Here is an 18,451-nt window from a genome sequence, read left to right as displayed (position 1 = left end):
TCCTGCGTACACCAGTAATCACTGTAAATTATGGGAATTACCAGCACAGCAAATTGCTTGTGTGAAACTACCCCTGTAATGGCTGATAAGGGCTGTTGTCCCTGGTCATAACATAATTCAAATAATCAGAATATTTGGAGTTAATTTGAAGTTAATCTGAAAAGATCAAAGACTTGTGAGATCACTGGATATCAGCGGATTGGACGCACAGTACGTCACCGATGACGAGTGTTATCGGGTTATCTGTAATTTATGAAAAATCCCATGTGAAAGTAACCTTCAAAGCCCCTGATAAAACCATGTGATGGATTCAGTCATTCATTTTCACTCCTCTGCAACACACTGATGCGCCGAGACTGTTTTTGTGGAAGGTGATTGATGATGAATGAAAGAATGTTGGAGGACCTTTGTCTGACCCTCGCTTCTTCATCTTACAGCGTGTCCTCTGATCAGACTCAGGTGATCTTAATAGGAAACATACTCTATTATGTCTGTGTGTTTGTGTGTGTGTGTGCGTGTGTGTGTGTGTGTGCGTGCAGGTGATCAAAAGGTTTTTTCTAATAAAGCCCATGTGGGCCTAGATGCGAATCATAGCTGGTTTTAGATGCCCATAAACCTTTCTTTGATTGTTGCATTTCTTGAAAATGTTCTGTCCTGTTTGGTGCCACAAAACCAGCTTTTCCCTGCTTGGAATAATTAAGAAGCTGAACTGAACTTGTATTTTTTACCTAGCCAGTGAGATCATTTAGTCATTTTTGCCACATTTTCCGGCCACGACATGTCCAGACATGAATATGATCAAAGTCTTCTCATAAATCTTTAAAGCTGTTTTTCAGTTTCACTCACGAAACCTTTTTTTTTTTTCTTTTTTTGCTGTCTTTTAGAATTCAGGCAGTTTTTCATTTCAGCTTAATTTTCTTTTATACATGTCCATCATCCAAAGCTTTCCATCCAGCTGTCTTTTTTTTTTTGTCTTTGTGCATGACATTACATGCATTTTTAGTGAGCAGTTTTGAAACTACAGTGTGTTTCCTTCCCTCTCCTCCTACCAGCGTGTCCATCCGGTACATACAAACCAGAGGGAGCACCAGGAGGCTTGAGCACCTGCCTGTCATGCCCCGACCCGCAGCACACCTCCCAGCCTGGCAGCACCTCCGTCAGCGACTGCATCTGCAAGCCGGGATATCAGCCAGAAGGCATGACCTGCCAGAGTAAGACGAGCTTTCCTGTTAACTGCACTGTCAGCTATATTTTGATCAAGACGATCCCTTTTGACACTTTCTTTATTCAGTTGCTTAAAAAGATTAGCTATTAAACCCTGATTGGGTTCATGAAAGCTTTTATATCTACAAGTTAAAACATTACATGCCGTTCAAGACTTTCCCAAGAATTTCGGCTGCAGAAGAAAATCGCTGCAGCAATAATGGCGCATTTTAACTGAGCAGTTAGCACTTACCAGAACTGGCCAGTTAGTGAGAGCAATAATTATCCTTAATAGCTGACGGCCATGGGGAAAAATCAGCATGTGCACTCCCTAAAAATACCACACATCAAGAGAAAAGCAAAGGAAAAAGACATCACACAACTTCAATATAGCCGATTTCCGTTATTATAGTTGTTACCACGTCCTGTGCAGTCGGAGCAGATTTTATGACTGTATGACGACCCTTTAATGACGCCTTTTTTTAGCAACCATGATGCAGTTTGAGTACATCTCTCCTGAGTGAGAAGAAGAAGAAATGTACTGGATCTGAAATAAATGCTTTGGTGAAGTGGCGCCACATTTAATATTGTTGCCCGAGAGCAACATTGCTCGACAGCGCTGGGTTCAAACCCCGTGACAGTGACCGATTAAAGTAGCAACAGACAGCTTTCCCCGCTCCCTAGCGTTTCAAATCGGTAATATTTACGGCGCCTCTGTCACAATGACAACTGGATGCTTTCTTTATTCCTTAGAGTAACAACAACCAGCAACACAAGTGCACAGTGTGCATACTTACCAACCTTGAGACCTCAAAAAACAAGAAGGATTTCAAATCCAAAAGCAGGGGACACTGTTTCCTGCATTTTGTTGACTTCTAAAGAAAGAAAATAACAATAATAAAAGTACATAGCAACAGCATTTTTATGTCATATGATTTAAATGACCATTTTGGCAAATATAATTCAAACTTGCATGAATAAAGTAAAATTCATCACATTCACTGATTCTTTGCCCCTTCCCCTTCAGAAAGTCTATGCACGCCACTGTCCCACAGTCTCTCAATGATGGTTGAATTTCTCTTCAGGAAATCGGAAATTTACTTAAGTATTTTTTTTTCTCTTCCCCATTTCTCTGTGCATCTGTCACTCAAGGAGGAGGAGGAGGTGCAACAGAACAGTAGTCTGCAGGCTGAACATTGCCAGAAAGGGGTGAAAATGTGGGTAGAGGAGGAGAGAGAAATGAAAAACATGAGCCTCGCGGTAAAATCGAGAGAGTAGTGTGACAGTGTAATCATCAGTGTTGTCTCTAATAGAGACGTGAAAGCAGATAGAAATGATGTACACGACCTCTGCGGCAAAGATTCTGTGCCTGGTGGCAGACAAAATCGTACAGAGATGGTGCAGATGGTGTCCTCATTATATAGTCATTAAATTGTGCAATCAACATTTGTGCCATGAAGACACTTAAAGGCAAACACTTCTCTGTATAGCAGCCTGTCAATGAAGAAAAAAAACAAAAATAACCATAAAAATCCCTCGCACATATGTTTCGGACTGAGTGCCAACTAATAATACCTAAAACAAGTCAAAAAGGAGGCATTCAGTCAAGACAAGCAGGCTGCTGTGTAGTGAAAACGTTGTTATTATCAGGCCTTGTGAGTTTGGAATGATTTAGAGAACAATGTAAAAGCTTTAACATTAAAGACATAAAGAAATATTGGAGAGTGCGTGTCAAGGAAAAGTGCAGTTAAGACTGTGTTTGTAAATGTGGTGATATACAATGATTAATTACCTGGAACAGAAACAGAGTATTCCACAGAAGTTCCACGTCAGTATCAGAGCATCCTGTATAATGAATCTGTTTCCAGTATTATCAGCCACCCTCCCTTTCCTTGAAGACTAAGCCAGTGATTTCCACACCGTTCATGTGAAAACAATAATGTTCATTAATTATCAGTTTCATCGACTGCGTTGTGTCTTCTCTTCCTCCCCTCTGTGTGCAGTGAACAGTGAGAGTGTTTGACAACCTGTAATTTTCTGCTTTCACGCTTACTTATCCCTTTTGTCAAGAACATTAACTTTCCACTGAGTCCCAGAGTCCCTGATTCCCACCAGGGGGGTTTGCATGTGTCATTAATGTGCTCATTTCGTTTTTAAATGTCTTTTTTTGCGTTAGCTACAATATATGAAAAGTCAGAATTTCACAACGTTCTCTCCTCTCTTCCTGTCTCTTCCATCAGTGGTATACTGTCCAGCACTGCCACCTCCAGAAAATGGCTTCTTCGTCCAAAACGTATGCAACAACCACTTTGAAGCGGCCTGTGGAGTGCGATGCAAGCCAGATTTTGACCTCCAGGGAACCAGCATCCGACTGTGCCAGGCCGACGGCACCTGGTCAGGAACACCTGCCAGCTGCATAGGTGAGGAGGAAGCTGGCCTGATGCATAATATAAATATGATCACAGGTGGCGGTGTCCTTGGGTTCTCTCATTATCAGGTGTCCCTTCATTGAACTGTGAGTAATGAAGCTACATTTCTTTATCAAGCAAAGGAAGTAAATGCAGGAATCTGATTGGCTCCTGATGCTTGTAAAGAATTTGTCTTTTCTAGCTTGTTCATTATCAACATCAGTCAAGCTCGGCTCCCTGAAGACATGATGGTGTGTTTCTGATCATATTACTTGCGGTATAAATGCTACTTTTGTTCCAGCTCCTGTTACAGTTTTGCGAGTGATGTTCCGACACGACAGTGTTGCAGACTTTGAATTATCTTGCATAATGCAGACAGTAATTTTTACCACAATGCTTCAGGCCAGGTTGTGATTACAAACGAGCTTGTCTGATTGATCTCAGCAGGTTCCTCCTCAACACATGTCTCATATAATTCCTCATTAAGCTACGGGACGTTCATCAAAGCCGTCAGAGGCTCTCCGCTCACTTCTGATGTCTGCGAACCTTCATAAACATTTATGCAGCACTAAATCGACTTATCGAGAGCGACTATCGCACTAGCCAGAGCAAGAGGGAGGCCACGTGTGTTTAGACATGAAGAAATCAACTTTTTACTGGGAGACTACTGCTTTCTGCCAGGCCCGATGTTGTGAGGAGAAATGATAGGGAGGAGCGAGACTGGTAGGAAGAAAAGGATTAAAGGAAAGGAAGAATAGAAGGAAGCAGGAGTGTGAGGAACTCCAGTAGGCAGAGTGGAAAGAAAGAAAGGAAGAGGGAGTTGTGGAGGGGTCAAAAGATTAATGAGGAAACTGCCAGTTTTAACAGAAAGACGGCAACAGTGTGACTCACACAAATACCAAGACACTGAATATTCAAGGGTGTGTGTTAAAGATTTATAGTAGCGGCTTTGAGTATATATTTTCTGAGTGTGTGTGCATATGCTTGTATGTGTTACAATAAGTCTAGTCTCTGCCACATACTGTAGGACCTCCCAGCTAGTTAAGCCCTGAGGGAGGGGGTCTCCTTCTGAACCGCCTGTCTGTCTATGGGTGGTGATGAGAAATAACACACTACACACCCTCTTGTAGACCTCAGCATAACTCAGAACAGACACACTGGAGGATTCCTTTTCTTTTATTTCAGAGGGACTTTTCACGCTTTGGGTTAAATGATAGGCCCCAAGTTATAGCTACAGTTGATAATTGTACTGTACATTCCTGCAGATGATTTACTGCTTTCTCCTCCTCGTATGATTTACGTACAGTGTATGTGTTTATATGTAACAACTCAGATGTAAGCATGGGAAGCTTTTGAAAATCACTTACAGCATTAAAGGTGCAATATTTGGATAAGATATTCAAAATCTGGCCTACAAATAAGATAAGATTATCTTGAGAAGGCAAAGAAATAAAGTTTTTACTTGACCAAGCTGTCTATGTATTGTGCTGCAGAGTTGTTTACTGAACCAGCTGTAGACCCTATATGTACTGTCTCATAATGCCATTTTGTACACCAAGAGGCAATAGTCTGATGGTGATGACTGATGATGTCCTGAACCTGTCGTCTTCATCATCCCAGGAGTAAAATTCCCAATTGGAGCTGCTGTAATTGACTGCACTCCTCTGTCCAACGCTCCTGTGCTAGCAATTTAGACATCAACGCTCCGAGCTCTAAGACTGTACTGCTTGCTGCAAATGAACTGTGTTAAATACAAGGAGGAATAGAAAATAAACCATATCAACACAAGACGTTTGTTTTTGCTCTCGGATTCTCACGTTTATTTCTTTCAACCCGCAGTGCGCTCCTGCCCACCCCTCTCTCGACCCCAGCACGGCTTCCTGAGGTGCAACGATGGCGGCTCTTCCAAAAGGGCGGAGTGTCAGGTGGGCTGTGAGCGGGGCTACAGGCTGGACGGGGACTCCAGACTCACCTGCCAGGCCAACTCCCAGTGGAGTGGACCCCAACCTCGGTGTGTGGGTAAGCCTTCATCACCTCCAAACCACTATTTTACCGTTATGTGTTACATCAGAAATGCCTCTGTAAAAGAAACTCCGATAGCTTTAGCTTCATTTGTTCCCGAAGAGCAACCTCTTCCTTATTACAATCAGTTTTTATTCCGATGAACTGTGTCCTGATTTTGCTCAAAAACGTTTTTGGGATATATATGTATACTCTCTGTATATGTGGTTATTTTGGCAGACATCCTAATAGCAATCTACTTGGAGACACTGGGTCACAGTTCAGTCTCGGTGTAATTCACTTTACTTATATCCTCTCCAAGGGAATCCATCTGTCTCAACCACAAGTTTTTTTTTGTTTTCATTTGTCATGTCTTCATCCAAAGTCTTGTGGTTTTCTCATCTGTAGAGTTAAATTAGATTTCTTTATTTGGTTATTCAATTTGCATTATTTTCCATGATAAGCGGCGCAGCCCTGCGTTCACTGGAGGGCTCACAATAGAGTTCTGTAGCGGCACATCTTTCTGAAAGCATAACTGTATTTAACTGTAAACTCATATCATCTATTTAGCTGTTAGTCATTCATTTTATCAAGATTAGTGAGTTTAAAATAACACCTCACGGGTATTTCTACGTAAAAACGTGTTTTTTTTTGCACACGTATGAAAACACACATGAGAACACAAGACTCACACATGCGGTTGAACATGTGGTGTGTATTTGCACAGAGCCACGCTACATCATATAGAGAGAGAGATCTCATCTGCTTTCTCATAGCAGAACCGCACTCACCACATATACACATGCGCACAAAATGACCCACACACTTCAGAGCTGATAGTTAAGCTAAAATAGTTGCACACACTCATGCTCGCCGCAGAGAGCACCCAGGTCAGGCACACCAACACACAAAAAAGGGACAGTGTGAGAGCCACAAACCTCCGGCCGGCGCTGACTCACTTCCAGCCAACCAGCATGCTGCTCTATTTAAAACACCCGACCCATCCGCTTCCGGAAAACTCTCTCTGTTTATCGATAACTACCATCTCACTCCCCGTGTGCTCGGACTGAGTTACAGCTTGTTTGTTTGACCATCGCAGAGTTTCCCCGCAGACCGTCACTGCCTCTTTAACACAGCTAAGAGGGCTCTGCGGGCTGGAGTTGCAGCTGAGTGGTTTGTTTTAGTGTTTGTTTGCACTGTGGTGAAATGAGATCGGGCCTCAGCTGCCTCGAGAGGATGCGAGATATTTTTTTTCATCTGATTGGATCTCCCCTTCAGTGAGTTTTCCCTTTATAGCTCCTGCAGCTAAAGCCAGTGAAACAGGAGTTGGAGAAGGCGAGAATGATATATCCATCATCAAGTGAAAGCCTCACTGGTCTGCAGCCCAAAAAAATGCATCAAAGCCTCCAGTGTGTGACTCTGGTGGTCAGAGCTTTTTTAAGTTGATTTCCGACCAACTGTTGTTGTCGTGTTTGTGCCCGTTTTTGATAGACAAACTCTGAAAATACTTTAATTGTTGGCATTTATAATGGAGCCAGCTGACAGTAAGATTTTATCACATTCGGGTAAAAACACAGGAAGCACGCTCATGATCTTGGACAATGTTTATTTTCCTTTTCTGTTTCGTCTTATCTGCTCAGACGTGCATATCCTCCAATTTTTGATTTTATTAAAGCACAACAAATGCTAATTTAGCTCAAAACCATTCTGAAAACCTCTTCAACTACTATGAACAATAAAAAAAAGAGTCATGATTTGTGGAATTTAGGACAAAATAAACTTCTATCAGATGTCAGATTCATCTCTTGGTTTTTCTCCCACTCTGTCCCTAGAGGTGCGCTGTCCCCCCATCGGGACCCTGAGGAACATATTGCTGTCGCCCCCTGCCTGCGGGAAGAGGGCAGTGTCGCCGGGCTCCGCTTGCCTGCTCACCTGCCGTCAAGGTTACACTCTCCAGGGAAACAGGAAGGCGGTGTGCCTGGGCTCCGGGAACTGGACAGCTAATGTCCAAAAAGCCGTCTGTATAGGTAACCTTCAGTGTGTGTGTGTGTGTGTGTGTGTGTGTGTGTGTGTGTGTGTGTGTTTCCTCCTTCATTCCTGAGGTCAGAGGCCAGGGACAGCTGTAAATTGGTTGTAGGGTCATAACGAGGATGTGTAATACGTTTGGTCAAATGTCAAGGCTTTGAGCAGGCAGAGGTCAGATGGAAGAGTTCAGGTTAGGAATGTTTCACCAGTTAGTTTGGTAATTTAATTTGGGTAGGGTATAGTGGGGTATACGCTTATTTATCTCTTATAAGCCGGATTCAGAAAAAGCTTGGAAACATAAATTAAACATACTGTGATCATTTTCTTTTTGATATTTACCCAGTTGAAATAAACTTCATTGATTTTTGTAAGTATATGCTTATTCTGACTGTTTCAAACCAGTTGGGACAGAAGCAACAAAAGACTGGGAGAGTTGTGGAATGATCAGAAACACCTGTTTGTACCATTCCTCAGGTAAACAGTTTCATTGGTAACAGATGATGTATCATGATTCGGTCGTCATTTAAAAGCGAGGATGGGACGAGGTTCAGTTCTCTGTGAAACACATGATTGTGTAAAGGATAATATTGCATGGACCCAGGAACACAAACACAGTTTGTTTGCAAGTAATTCTGCATTCTGTTTTTCCTTAGACGAGTAAACCACGCTCATAACTGGAACTAAAGCCAGGAGGCTATTAGCTTAGCATAGAGACCTAAAGCAGGGGGAACAGCTAGCCTGTCAAGACAACCAACACTTCTGAAGTCCAGTTATTTGTTTTTACTGTAAACGAAGAGAAATATAGAAAATATAATTTACCAGTTATGGAGAGTTACGTGCTGCACAGTTGTGACATTAGACATGAGAATGTCGTGGAGCTTCTCTAACTAGGATATTAAGACAGTCCACAGAATTTGTGTGAGTTTGAAATCCTATAAAACCTTTTTGAAATAGACATGGGTCAATTACTGTACTTTGATTTATGTATTTTTTGCAAGAATAGAAACAGATGTTCTTGTTTATACTTAACATTAGTAAATAAGCTACATTCCACTGTCTGCCTCATTTTTTTAATTGTTGTCTGTGAGCCTCTGTAAAGTCTGCTAGTTTCTCAGCATACAAATTAACAGTGTTGTAACAGTAATTTACTTTGAGCCGTGTCTCAAACTATGTGTTGTTAGATCAATGAACTTAAAGGGAATTGGGTCTGAATTTTGAAGTTAAGATGGTTTGTGAACCTTGTCTAACTGTTGGCAAGGACAGGAATAAGCATATTTCCCAAAATGTTGAGCAACCCCTTCTGCAGACGAGGCTTGAATCAGAAAGTATAAAACAAAGAGATAAATGGATTGCAAAAAAAACTTGGCTGCACCTGCCAGCAAGATTCAGCCAGTTATGTAACGCTAACTGAGGCTACAGTTAATTTTACAGGGTTAGAATGACAGACACTTGTACCATGTCGGTTTATGTGCAAAGCAGGAGAAGGACTGTGAAAAGAGCAAAAGAGAAAGTTAACTGAATACGTGGAGAAAGAGAAAGATATAAAAAGAGAACAGCAGGAAACTTGGAGGCAGATTCTTTTCCATTCTCTATTCCCCCTCTCTGCATTTTTCTCCGCTTTGTGAATGGTGAGAATGGAGCTAACCCCGTTTTTTAAGCAGGCCTCGGGTCACTAACTCAAACCATACCATGTCCGAGCTCTCCCCCGCGCGCCGACTGAGCTGGAGATCATTATAATAGACTGCAGCCCTCCAGATGCCTCGCAGGTGAAACAGGTGGTGCAGAGCGGCTGCCTGCCTGCCTCCAGCGGAACGTCCTCAATCCCCTCATTTCCTCGCGGTGAAAGTTTGCTAATGAAGGAACTGCTGTCGTTAAGTAGAGGAAGAGGTGCCATAAAGATGAAAACCAACGGAGAGGTAGGGGCGGACAGGGAGGTGAGAGGGGAGGATGAGTCATCTGTAGGTGTTTTTATAATGGGATGGTAGAGAGATGATGGGTTTTTCTGATCCCCTCTGGCGCAAATGAGTTGAAGGAAGGAGAGAGGGGAGAGAGAAAGGAGGTGTTTAAAAGTTGATGAGATAGAAAGAAGAAAGAGGGGGTGCCGCAGTGTGAGGAGATCAAGAAATAGGAAGGTTTTACCCAGTTCGAAAGCGAGCTTCTGGCTTGTTTCGCCTCTCACTTCAGTTGATGACACCCAAAGCGAAATATCCCTCCGTTGTTATGAAGATGAATGAAGCCGATCTGAGCTAAGTGTGTTAGTGTTTAGCAGAGATGGATGCCTAAGTGGATCGGTCATCAGGTCCAGATGGGAGCAACTCTCTTACACAACGCAACAGGCATGACCACTGCCGATCGATGGGGAGATTCAGCTCTGGGAGGCTTTACTCATTTACTGCCGGCTCGAACCGAGTGAACTGAAGTGCGCTGGCTTCACATTATTGCAACATGCGGTACGGAGAATGAGAAAATGGAAGAAGCTGTTTCATCCAAGGGTCACGAGTTGCCATCGGCCAAATTGGCGGACATTAAGACTTTATATATAGAGGGTTTCCCATCATCTGAAGCTAATAGGGGTTCTGTGCATTGCTCAGCAGCAGGTCGATTATAACGTTAATGAAAGTGAGAGCATTGCATTCTGCGGCCAGGCTTTTTTCCGCTCGCTTGGGAGCTTGCAAATGCATCCATGCTTCTCAAATCTCTGCGCTTTTTCTCTCCCAATTGCTTTTATCAAACAGTAAATGCAGTAGATCAACATTTCGCTTGAGGTTTGTTTCACTTTCAACCTTAAATCCATCATTTTTTTCCCCAGTTTTTGCCTGAGAGGAATCGTCATTCCTTTGTTTTGTTGTAGATTTTTGTATATAATGTTTTGTATCTTTCATTTTAATATGTTGTGATTCTGTGCGACTGCTACCTTGTTCTGGCCTCTCTTGCAAGAGAGATTTTGATCTCAGTGGGTCTTCCTGGTAAAATAGAGGTTAAATAAAGTAAATAATATGATGCACATAACTGTAGCCGCTTAAGATGTAATGATGGATTCTTTGTAGGATTTCTGTACGCCTGGAAAAATTGTGTTTGTATTGCTTACGAAAGTTCATTACAGATGGAGATAACTGAGGAAAGGAGGCGGTAGCTTCCACCTTGTAAAACTGATAAAAACACAATAGCAATTATTCACTTGGATTTACCAGTGACAAGTCTGGATCAACTGATTATCAGGACTAATCAGGAATGTATCTAAGGTGAAGCTTACTTTTCCATGAGTCCAATTGTTTTGACAATGGTCTAAATCATGTTTCACACGTCATTTATCTTCTATCTGTGTTAACCTGTGCTCTTGACAATTGTAGTCCGTCGCTGAGCTAATGGTTGGAGAGAGATAAGGGACAGTTACAACCACATAGGAGTGCAAATGGAACATCAGTGGGGTTTGGTTTTGTTGGAACACCGACAGTGATGCACTCTCTCTGTGATTCAGTAATGACCAATAATGAGTGTGTGATTAAAGAGGTCATGGGTCGGATGACATCACACGTCTACTTCCTCAGTGATAACAAGCGGCAGGCTGAGGTCACTGTATACAGGATGTGATGGGATGAACATCTGGAATGTCTGAATCTTACTGTATGGAAAATTTTAATTGAATTTGCTGTGTTGAGATGAAGTGTTTGCAGAGTCTCAAACACCCAGACTGATTCTCCCTCTTCTCTAAAATGTATAGTTGTGTTTTTCTCTGTGTGTCGTCAGATGCCGAACCACCAGGGATCCAGTGCCCCGATAATATTGTTGCAGAGACGGATGAGCGGCGAGGCACCGCTAACGTCAGCTGGAACGTCCCGATCGCCACCGACAACTCTAAAGAAGAGGTTGGATACTTTACAAAGTGTAGCGATGCAACTGTAAATTTTTTTCCCATTAAAGATTTTTCAGTTTTCATGTTTCATTAGCTGCCCAAGTTGAATAACATTTCAGGGCGTAATCTGCTAAAACAAAAGACAAATTTAGTTTTCTCTCATCATGACACTACTCTTACAGTCTAGTTTGGATCCAGTTCTTCATATTTCACTGTCTCTCCCTCCTCCAGGTGGCAGTGCAGGTAAAGCCAGTGTACACTCCTCCTCAGCTGATCCCCATTGGAAAGGAAACCATCACCTACATTGCTACCGACCGCTCTGGGAACCAGGCCAACTGCTCCTTCACTGTTACTGTCATTGGTGAGTTCATTGTGCTGCAGAAGGCATCAGCACAAACAATGTATGTTGCATATGGCCTTGCACGGCTCATTTGAGTGACAGACGGGAAGAGCAGAGAAAGATTTGAGGATTTTGTTGTTGACATTGTTCATATCTTTTTCTTGTATTCCATCAATTAAAACAAATGAATGAAAACTGACAGAGATAAAGAAAAAAATGTCACATTCTGATGCACCATGATGATCATATTGCCTGAGTGTGGGTGTCCTCAGTTTGGAGAATTCATAGGCCGAGAGCTAGGATCGTCTGATTGTCTCAGACGCTGTAGTCACATAAAAAAATTCAGCTAATACTGGCTTTAAAGACATCAAAAAGGGCGACAAGACGTCTCCCTGACTGAGGAGAGGCGTTTTCCTAAAAACAGTGATGACAGCTCTTTGGCTTTCTCTCTGTTGTTTTGCCTTCTTCTTCTCCCTGCTGATGCTGGTTCAAGTGCACATAATTGAGCTGCTTTGCACATGTATGAAATGTTTCTAGATCACTGATGTGATTTCATGACAGTGCTAACCAGTTCCAATCCAAGGCAAGGCAGTTTTATTTAGCATGTTTCATATGCAGAGGTAGACTGTACTTGCTGTACAGAGAAGTCTATACAAAGTTAAAACAAATCAGTAGAAAGTAAAAAAAACAAAAAAAATCAGTACAGTACAAACTCATAAATAACAGCAAAGAGATAAGTCTGTATATAAAATAAGTATAAACATAAACAGCCCAAAAAATAAGTTAGAACAGTAGAAGAACAGAAAAACATATAAACAAAAAGATTTTAAATACTAACAATAATACAATGATAAAAAAAAATATTTAAGCATTATTTCAGCATTCAAACAGAAGTCACATGTAGGTTGTTGAACACACCGCTCCAAACCACAAATATGTACTTTGTGATCCGCATTAAAACTGCTTAAATGTTCCCGGCCAAGAAGGAGAAATCAAGGAAAAAACACTGAAACCAGCACACCGTTGTTCATTCTTAAAAGTCACTGGATTCGACACACGGCGACGACGTCCTTCAGAATTATAATCAGCTGAAGGCGACAGCATTTAGTAAAGCAGTCTGATATTGTACATGCCACTTTATGCTGAGTAGAAAATAACAGACCTGTCACATATAAGGGCAAGCAAATTTGTGTCGAGACACTTAAGTCAGCTGCAGCATGAATGTGGGTCAAAAGTCAACATTTTACTGAGCTGACATCCGCGGCACAACTTAGTCATTTTTCAGCCTTTATGAGCTTCAAACCAGTGGCTTCTCAATTACAGACCAGCCTCTATCCATCAGTGCCGAGCCGACGGCTGGTGTTTGTTACTCCATCCACCTTCCTCTGCGCTGCAGCTTATTTCTGTCATTCACTGTAAAGCTGCGATTTAACTGAGGAGTTCATCCGCTTCTTCAGCAGGTGCCACACATGCAGAGAGAGAGTGAAAAACAGGGGTGTCCCATGTCATCCGCCCAATAATCACAGCAGTCAGGGGGAAAAACCTCAAGCATGGTAGCTGTGAACATTTCCATATGTTATTATGGCAGTGGAACGTTGTGGTTTTTTATTAGAGACATGTGTCTAACTGGTGCCCTCTGACACTCGAAGAAGTCGGATCACGGCGCAGCAATCTGCTCCAGACTGTGTTTCTCTAATATCGTGATCATTTATCCCAGTCTCGCTTGAACTAAAAAGGCAGTTATCAAAATGTCAGATGTTCACAAATGTCCTGCCGTCCTCCACCCTTTCTAGATACGGAGCCTCCGGTGATTGACAGGTGCAGGTCGCCGCCCACGGTCCAGGCCACCGACACGGAGACGGCGGTCGTTTGGGAGGTGCCACAGTTTTCCGACAACTCAGGTATGTCTGGTGGCCGTTTCTCAGACGGCAGCTCCGTAGATGGTTTATTCTTTTGCTCCTCTGTTCCACTCCACTCCACCCTCTTCCTCGGCTGATGATGGTTAAACAGGATCTTTTCCATCGGGAGACTGGAAAAAGGGGATCAGGAGGGGAACTTCATGTGTGTGTGAATAATGGCGAGAGACACTGGACATATGGTCCAATGGTGAGATGTGTAATTGTGTGCATGAATGCCTCATTTGTGTGTCTGTGTTTAAGGGAGTGATAGAGAGAGAAAGGGACTTGAGGACAGATGAAGTCGTTTCAGTGTCTGTTAATGTCATTAATGTTAAAACAGACGGAGGCAGCAGAGTGAAGCAGGTGTTTTTGCTATAAAAAAAAAAAAAGCTCTTTTGTGAGAAGTTGCACTCATTCCATCCGTTGTTCACACAGTCTTTTGTTTAATTATGTGAGCACACACGGTGCTTGACTATTGGGAGTTAAATGTTTTTGAATTACTTGTCAAATCATTATTTTTGTTTCTTGATCAGAGTGACTGCAGTGCACAATGGGTATTAATCACTGTCTCACCGAAGTTGACACTCCAGCATTACACACACAGGAAAAATATTCGTTCAGTTCGCCAGTTGGCCCAGCAGAGGTTTGACTAATAGTAAAATGGCAATCCTGCAGTGTATTACAACTAAAAAGAACCGCATTCAAAGAACTTCAAGTACAAGAAGAATTAACAGCCAAATGTAAATATCCCAAAAAAAAAGTCCTAATTTATAGGATGTGCAATGACCCTCTTTCAATGTTTTTTAGAGTTAAACCTGGTTATGTTCTTATTAATAACTACGCATAAGTCTATCTGTTAACTGCTTTAAATGTGGATTTGTAGCTTAATCCAAAATAAATTGATCATCGCTGCAATGAGATCTTCATAGTTTTTAAGATTACCACAGTCATCTCGTGTTTGACAGCTGTAGGACTGCAACTTAATATTATCTCTATTATTAAATATTCTGCTGATTATTTTGAATTTGAATGAATTGTTATTAATCATTTTGTCTATAAAATCTGAGTGAAAAATACTCTTTGTGCTTTCCCAGAGCCCAGAGTCCAACAGAACAGTCGACAACGCAACGCTCTTCCTGTAGTATCATAAATGAAAAAGAAAAGCAGCAAATCCTGACAATTAAGAACCTGAAACCAGCAAATATTTGACATTTTTGCTTGGAAATTTCTCAAATGAATATACGATCATCAAAATAGTTTTTCGATTAATTTGTTTTCCATCAAATAATCTATAAATGGAGTTTTAACCAGTTTAAGTGAAAATAAATGAGCATGATTTCATCTTAGTCAGTCTTTTATTGCAGCTCATTCTCTACAAAAAAAATCTGGATCACACAACAATCAGTTTTATACAATGCATCTTGAGCTCAGAGAAAAAAAACTGTTGCTCATTTTTCTTGTTCACTCCTTTTTGTTTTATGCGAGGATTTAATAAACAACCTGTTAAACTCTGTTTTCAGCCACGGCCACTCTGCTACACTCACGCCGCCGATGCTTGGCAGTTCGGGCCAATCCTGCTATAAAGGAGAGTATCAAGGCCACTCTGCCAAATAGACTAAATATCGTAGAGTTGGCCCGGATTTCTCCTGGCGCTTTAGCCGTACCCAAACAGCCGTGGTGACAGACAACAAACCAGACTTCTCTAGGCTTCCAGCCCACAGCCAGGCCCATGTAATTCACTGGCTCTGGCTCCACACACACACACACATACACATGAATAACATTAACGCAGCTCAGATATGTGTTTGTGTGTGTACAGAAACGTAGGCAGGCATGGACGCTCATATAAACATAGGCCTCAAACTTAACATCTCAACGCAGGGACTCAGCATGCTCATTCCCCACCTGTCTGCAGAGGTGAACCCTCCATCCAAACACACACACTCGCCTCTCACACAAGCATACACACACTGTAATAACAGGCTGCTGCGGCTGCTTCGGGCCGCACGACGTCAGCCCAGCGCTGCTTCGACGTCAGTGTTTTGTTTTTCCAGGCCCACACCCTGATGCCAGCGCTATATATAGTCGAGACTCGACAGACACACACATAAACATGCACAAACACACACACGGGCTATATATAACAGGAGACACCAGACTCCAGCAGGCCAGACGTGTGTCAGCCCCGTTGAACGATGTTTAATGGAAGAGGTGAAACAAAAGGTCAATCGCTCGCTTTTCCTACCTTCTCCTCCTGTGCTTTAATCCCGTCTCTCACACTTGCAGTGCAGATGTTTTCACTTTGTTCACAGACCTCTGTGTCAATCTACAGATCCAACACATGCAAACACACACACTCATACACTCCTCTCGTCACCACTGCCTCTATCCATCACTCTCTTCACATTCAGTTTTTTTTAGGGCCAACCAGACTATTACAATTTTCCCTCTCCAGTCCCAAGAGTTGGACTTCTCTGCTGCCATGTGATGCCCAGACACTCATTCCCATGTCAACATATCGCTGTTTAACATAACTTCTATGGTTTGCTAAGGGTGACTCATTTCATCCTGGAAAATAGAGTAAGGACAAGACTGCCCTCTGCAGGATAGCTGGAGAAACAATTTTAAAGAAAAACCTCAAGAAAAGGTTCTTAACTTGGAAAAATGATGTTCCACTACAAGCAAATATGTGTAAAATAAAAACATCAACAACATTATTGCTCAACTGTTTAACTCTGTCTCACTTTTGCTGGACAAAAGCTGAACTGGACATCCAGTGTGCTGTTTTTCAGTCACAACACTGTTAATATGCGTTAAAAGTGCTCTGTGTCTATAACTAAAACTTTTTTAATGTGTGTGTCTGTCTCAGGTGGTCGCCTCACAGTGACCAGTAGCCACAGTCCAGGATCAAAGTTCCCAGTAGGGGAGACTCTGGTCCAGTACACATCAACTGATGCAGCAGGAAACAGCCGCACATGCAACCTCACCATCACTGTGCAAGGTACAGAACTGGCAGACTAAGTCTGATAAATGTATTGTTTTTTGTGTCATTTGTGTAACTGTTTTACTTTTTATTAATGGAGTAAATCAGTATGTTTAAATTGTATGAGCCCCATTTATTGTCTTCCTCTCCAGTGGATTTTGTCATTTTTTCTATTTTAGTTTAGTCGGTCATATTGCCTTCGGTGTGATTCTTTATTTCTCCGACAATCTCGATAAAATCTATTAAAAGGGCCAGCATGAAACATTATTTGTCTATTAGAATATAAGTAAAGATTCATCTAATGGTGCATTTATGGTGGTATTATGAAATATTCTGCTCCAGCATGAACAAACCACTGAGGTAGTTTATACCATGTGTTTGCCCAGGGACGACCTGTGAGCAGCCGTACGTCCCAGTGAATGGAGAGTTCGTCTGCTCTGAAGAAGAGGAGGGCGTTAACTGCACTCTTCACTGTAAAGAAGGCTACAGCTTCACTCAGGAGTCAGTGCACAGCTACTTCTGCGCCTACAATGGTGTGTGGGATCCTCCCTACTCCTCAGACAGACCCGACTGCTCAGGTAAGCGCAGCACATGATATTCAATTTATTACCTCATTAGTATTACTACAGGTACATTTTTAGTGTACCTGAATACCTATATGTGTATGTAATTCTATATTCATCTGAACCCTTTCTGTCTTTCCCAGTGAACCGTATAGCAAACAATGGTTTTAAGCCCTTTGAGATGCTGTTTAAAGCGTCTCGCTGTGACGATGTGGACCTGGTCAAGTCATTTGCTGGGGAGTTCAAATCCAAACTGGGGGGCATGGTGAGGATTTGTATATACGCACACACATACACTGATTTGCTGTAAATCAGCTCTTAAACACACGTTGCTCGGTTTCTACTCCTCCACAGCTCCCCAACATCTGTAGCAGCGACGATGTCACCTGCAAGCTGGAGGTGTTGTCACAGGGTCACTGCCTAGAGTACAACTACGACTACGAGAATGGATTCTCGATCGGTACGATGCAAAATACACCCTTGCCTAATTTCCCACCTGTATTTTGAGTGAATGTGCATATATTAGAGTTCTCCCTGTTTAATATTTATCAGCACCAGGGGGTTGGAGCAACAGCTGGAGTCCGCAGGGCGCCCAGGACTATGCCTACTTTGAGTCAGGCTTTGCCACAGGCAACCGGCAGATGGCCAGACGGCAACAAGACGGCAACATACAACCGCACCAGCGCACCAAGAGGCACCGAAAAATCACCGGTCCCACCAGAGACCAAAAGATCCAGATCTTTTTCAATATCACAGGTATTTTTAGTATGATTATTAACCTTTGCTTGTGTAGGTTATTATCTGCATAACGACCACATTATGCATTTATTATTTTGAATACCAGCAGTTAATAATTCTCAGTCGTTTAAACTTTGTCCATTCCCCCAGCAAGCATCCCTCTGCCGATATCAAGGAACGACTCAATAGAAGTGGCCAATCAGAAGAGACTGCTGCGGACGCTGGAGCAGCTCACCAACCGTCTGAAGCGAACGCTGGCCAAGCAGCCGCTGTCCAGTTTTCACGTGTCCTCAGAGATGATTGTAGCTGATCCCAAATCTCTGGAGAGCAAGAAGGCCTTCCTGTCCTGCAGGCCAGGCTCGGTGCTCAAAGGCAGGATGTGTGGTGAGTATGACAGGATGATAGAACTTACCTTTATAACAATTAAAAAAAAAAAAAC

General features: G+C 42.4%; 1 protein-coding gene across 3 annotated transcripts in view; it reads left to right on the top strand.

Moving 5' to 3' along the window:
• Positions 1-18,451, top strand: part of svep1 (sushi, von Willebrand factor type A, EGF and pentraxin domain containing 1) — a 91,000-nt gene that overhangs the window by 45,943 nt on the left and 26,606 nt on the right. For 2 of the 3 annotated variants that reach the window (XM_030430052.1, XM_030430051.1), the window contains exons 4-16: positions 1,053-1,211; positions 3,444-3,623; positions 5,451-5,630; positions 7,445-7,639; positions 11,385-11,503; positions 11,722-11,851; positions 13,624-13,731; positions 16,598-16,729; positions 17,098-17,289; positions 17,418-17,539; positions 17,629-17,734; positions 17,827-18,030; positions 18,163-18,396. In XM_030430052.1, coding sequence (XP_030285912.1) covers positions 1,053-1,211; positions 3,444-3,623; positions 5,451-5,630; positions 7,445-7,639; positions 11,385-11,503; positions 11,722-11,851; positions 13,624-13,731; positions 16,598-16,729; positions 17,098-17,289; positions 17,418-17,539; positions 17,629-17,734; positions 17,827-18,030; positions 18,163-18,396 — 2,061 coding nt within the window. Of the gene's footprint in view, positions 1-1,052; positions 1,212-3,443; positions 3,624-5,450; positions 5,631-7,444; positions 7,640-11,384; positions 11,504-11,721; positions 11,852-13,623; positions 13,732-16,597; positions 16,730-17,097; positions 17,290-17,417; positions 17,540-17,628; positions 17,735-17,826; positions 18,031-18,162; positions 18,397-18,451 lie in introns of those variants that run through there. The other variant, XM_030430053.1, reaches the window with a different exon arrangement.

The sequence above is a fragment of the Sparus aurata genome, chromosome 10, assembly GCF_900880675.1.
Source record: "Sparus aurata chromosome 10, fSpaAur1.1, whole genome shotgun sequence".
Taxonomy (NCBI): Eukaryota; Metazoa; Chordata; class Actinopteri; order Spariformes; family Sparidae; genus Sparus; species Sparus aurata.
Note: the sequence above shows the minus strand (reverse complement) of the source record. Positions and strands in the feature narration are given on the sequence as shown.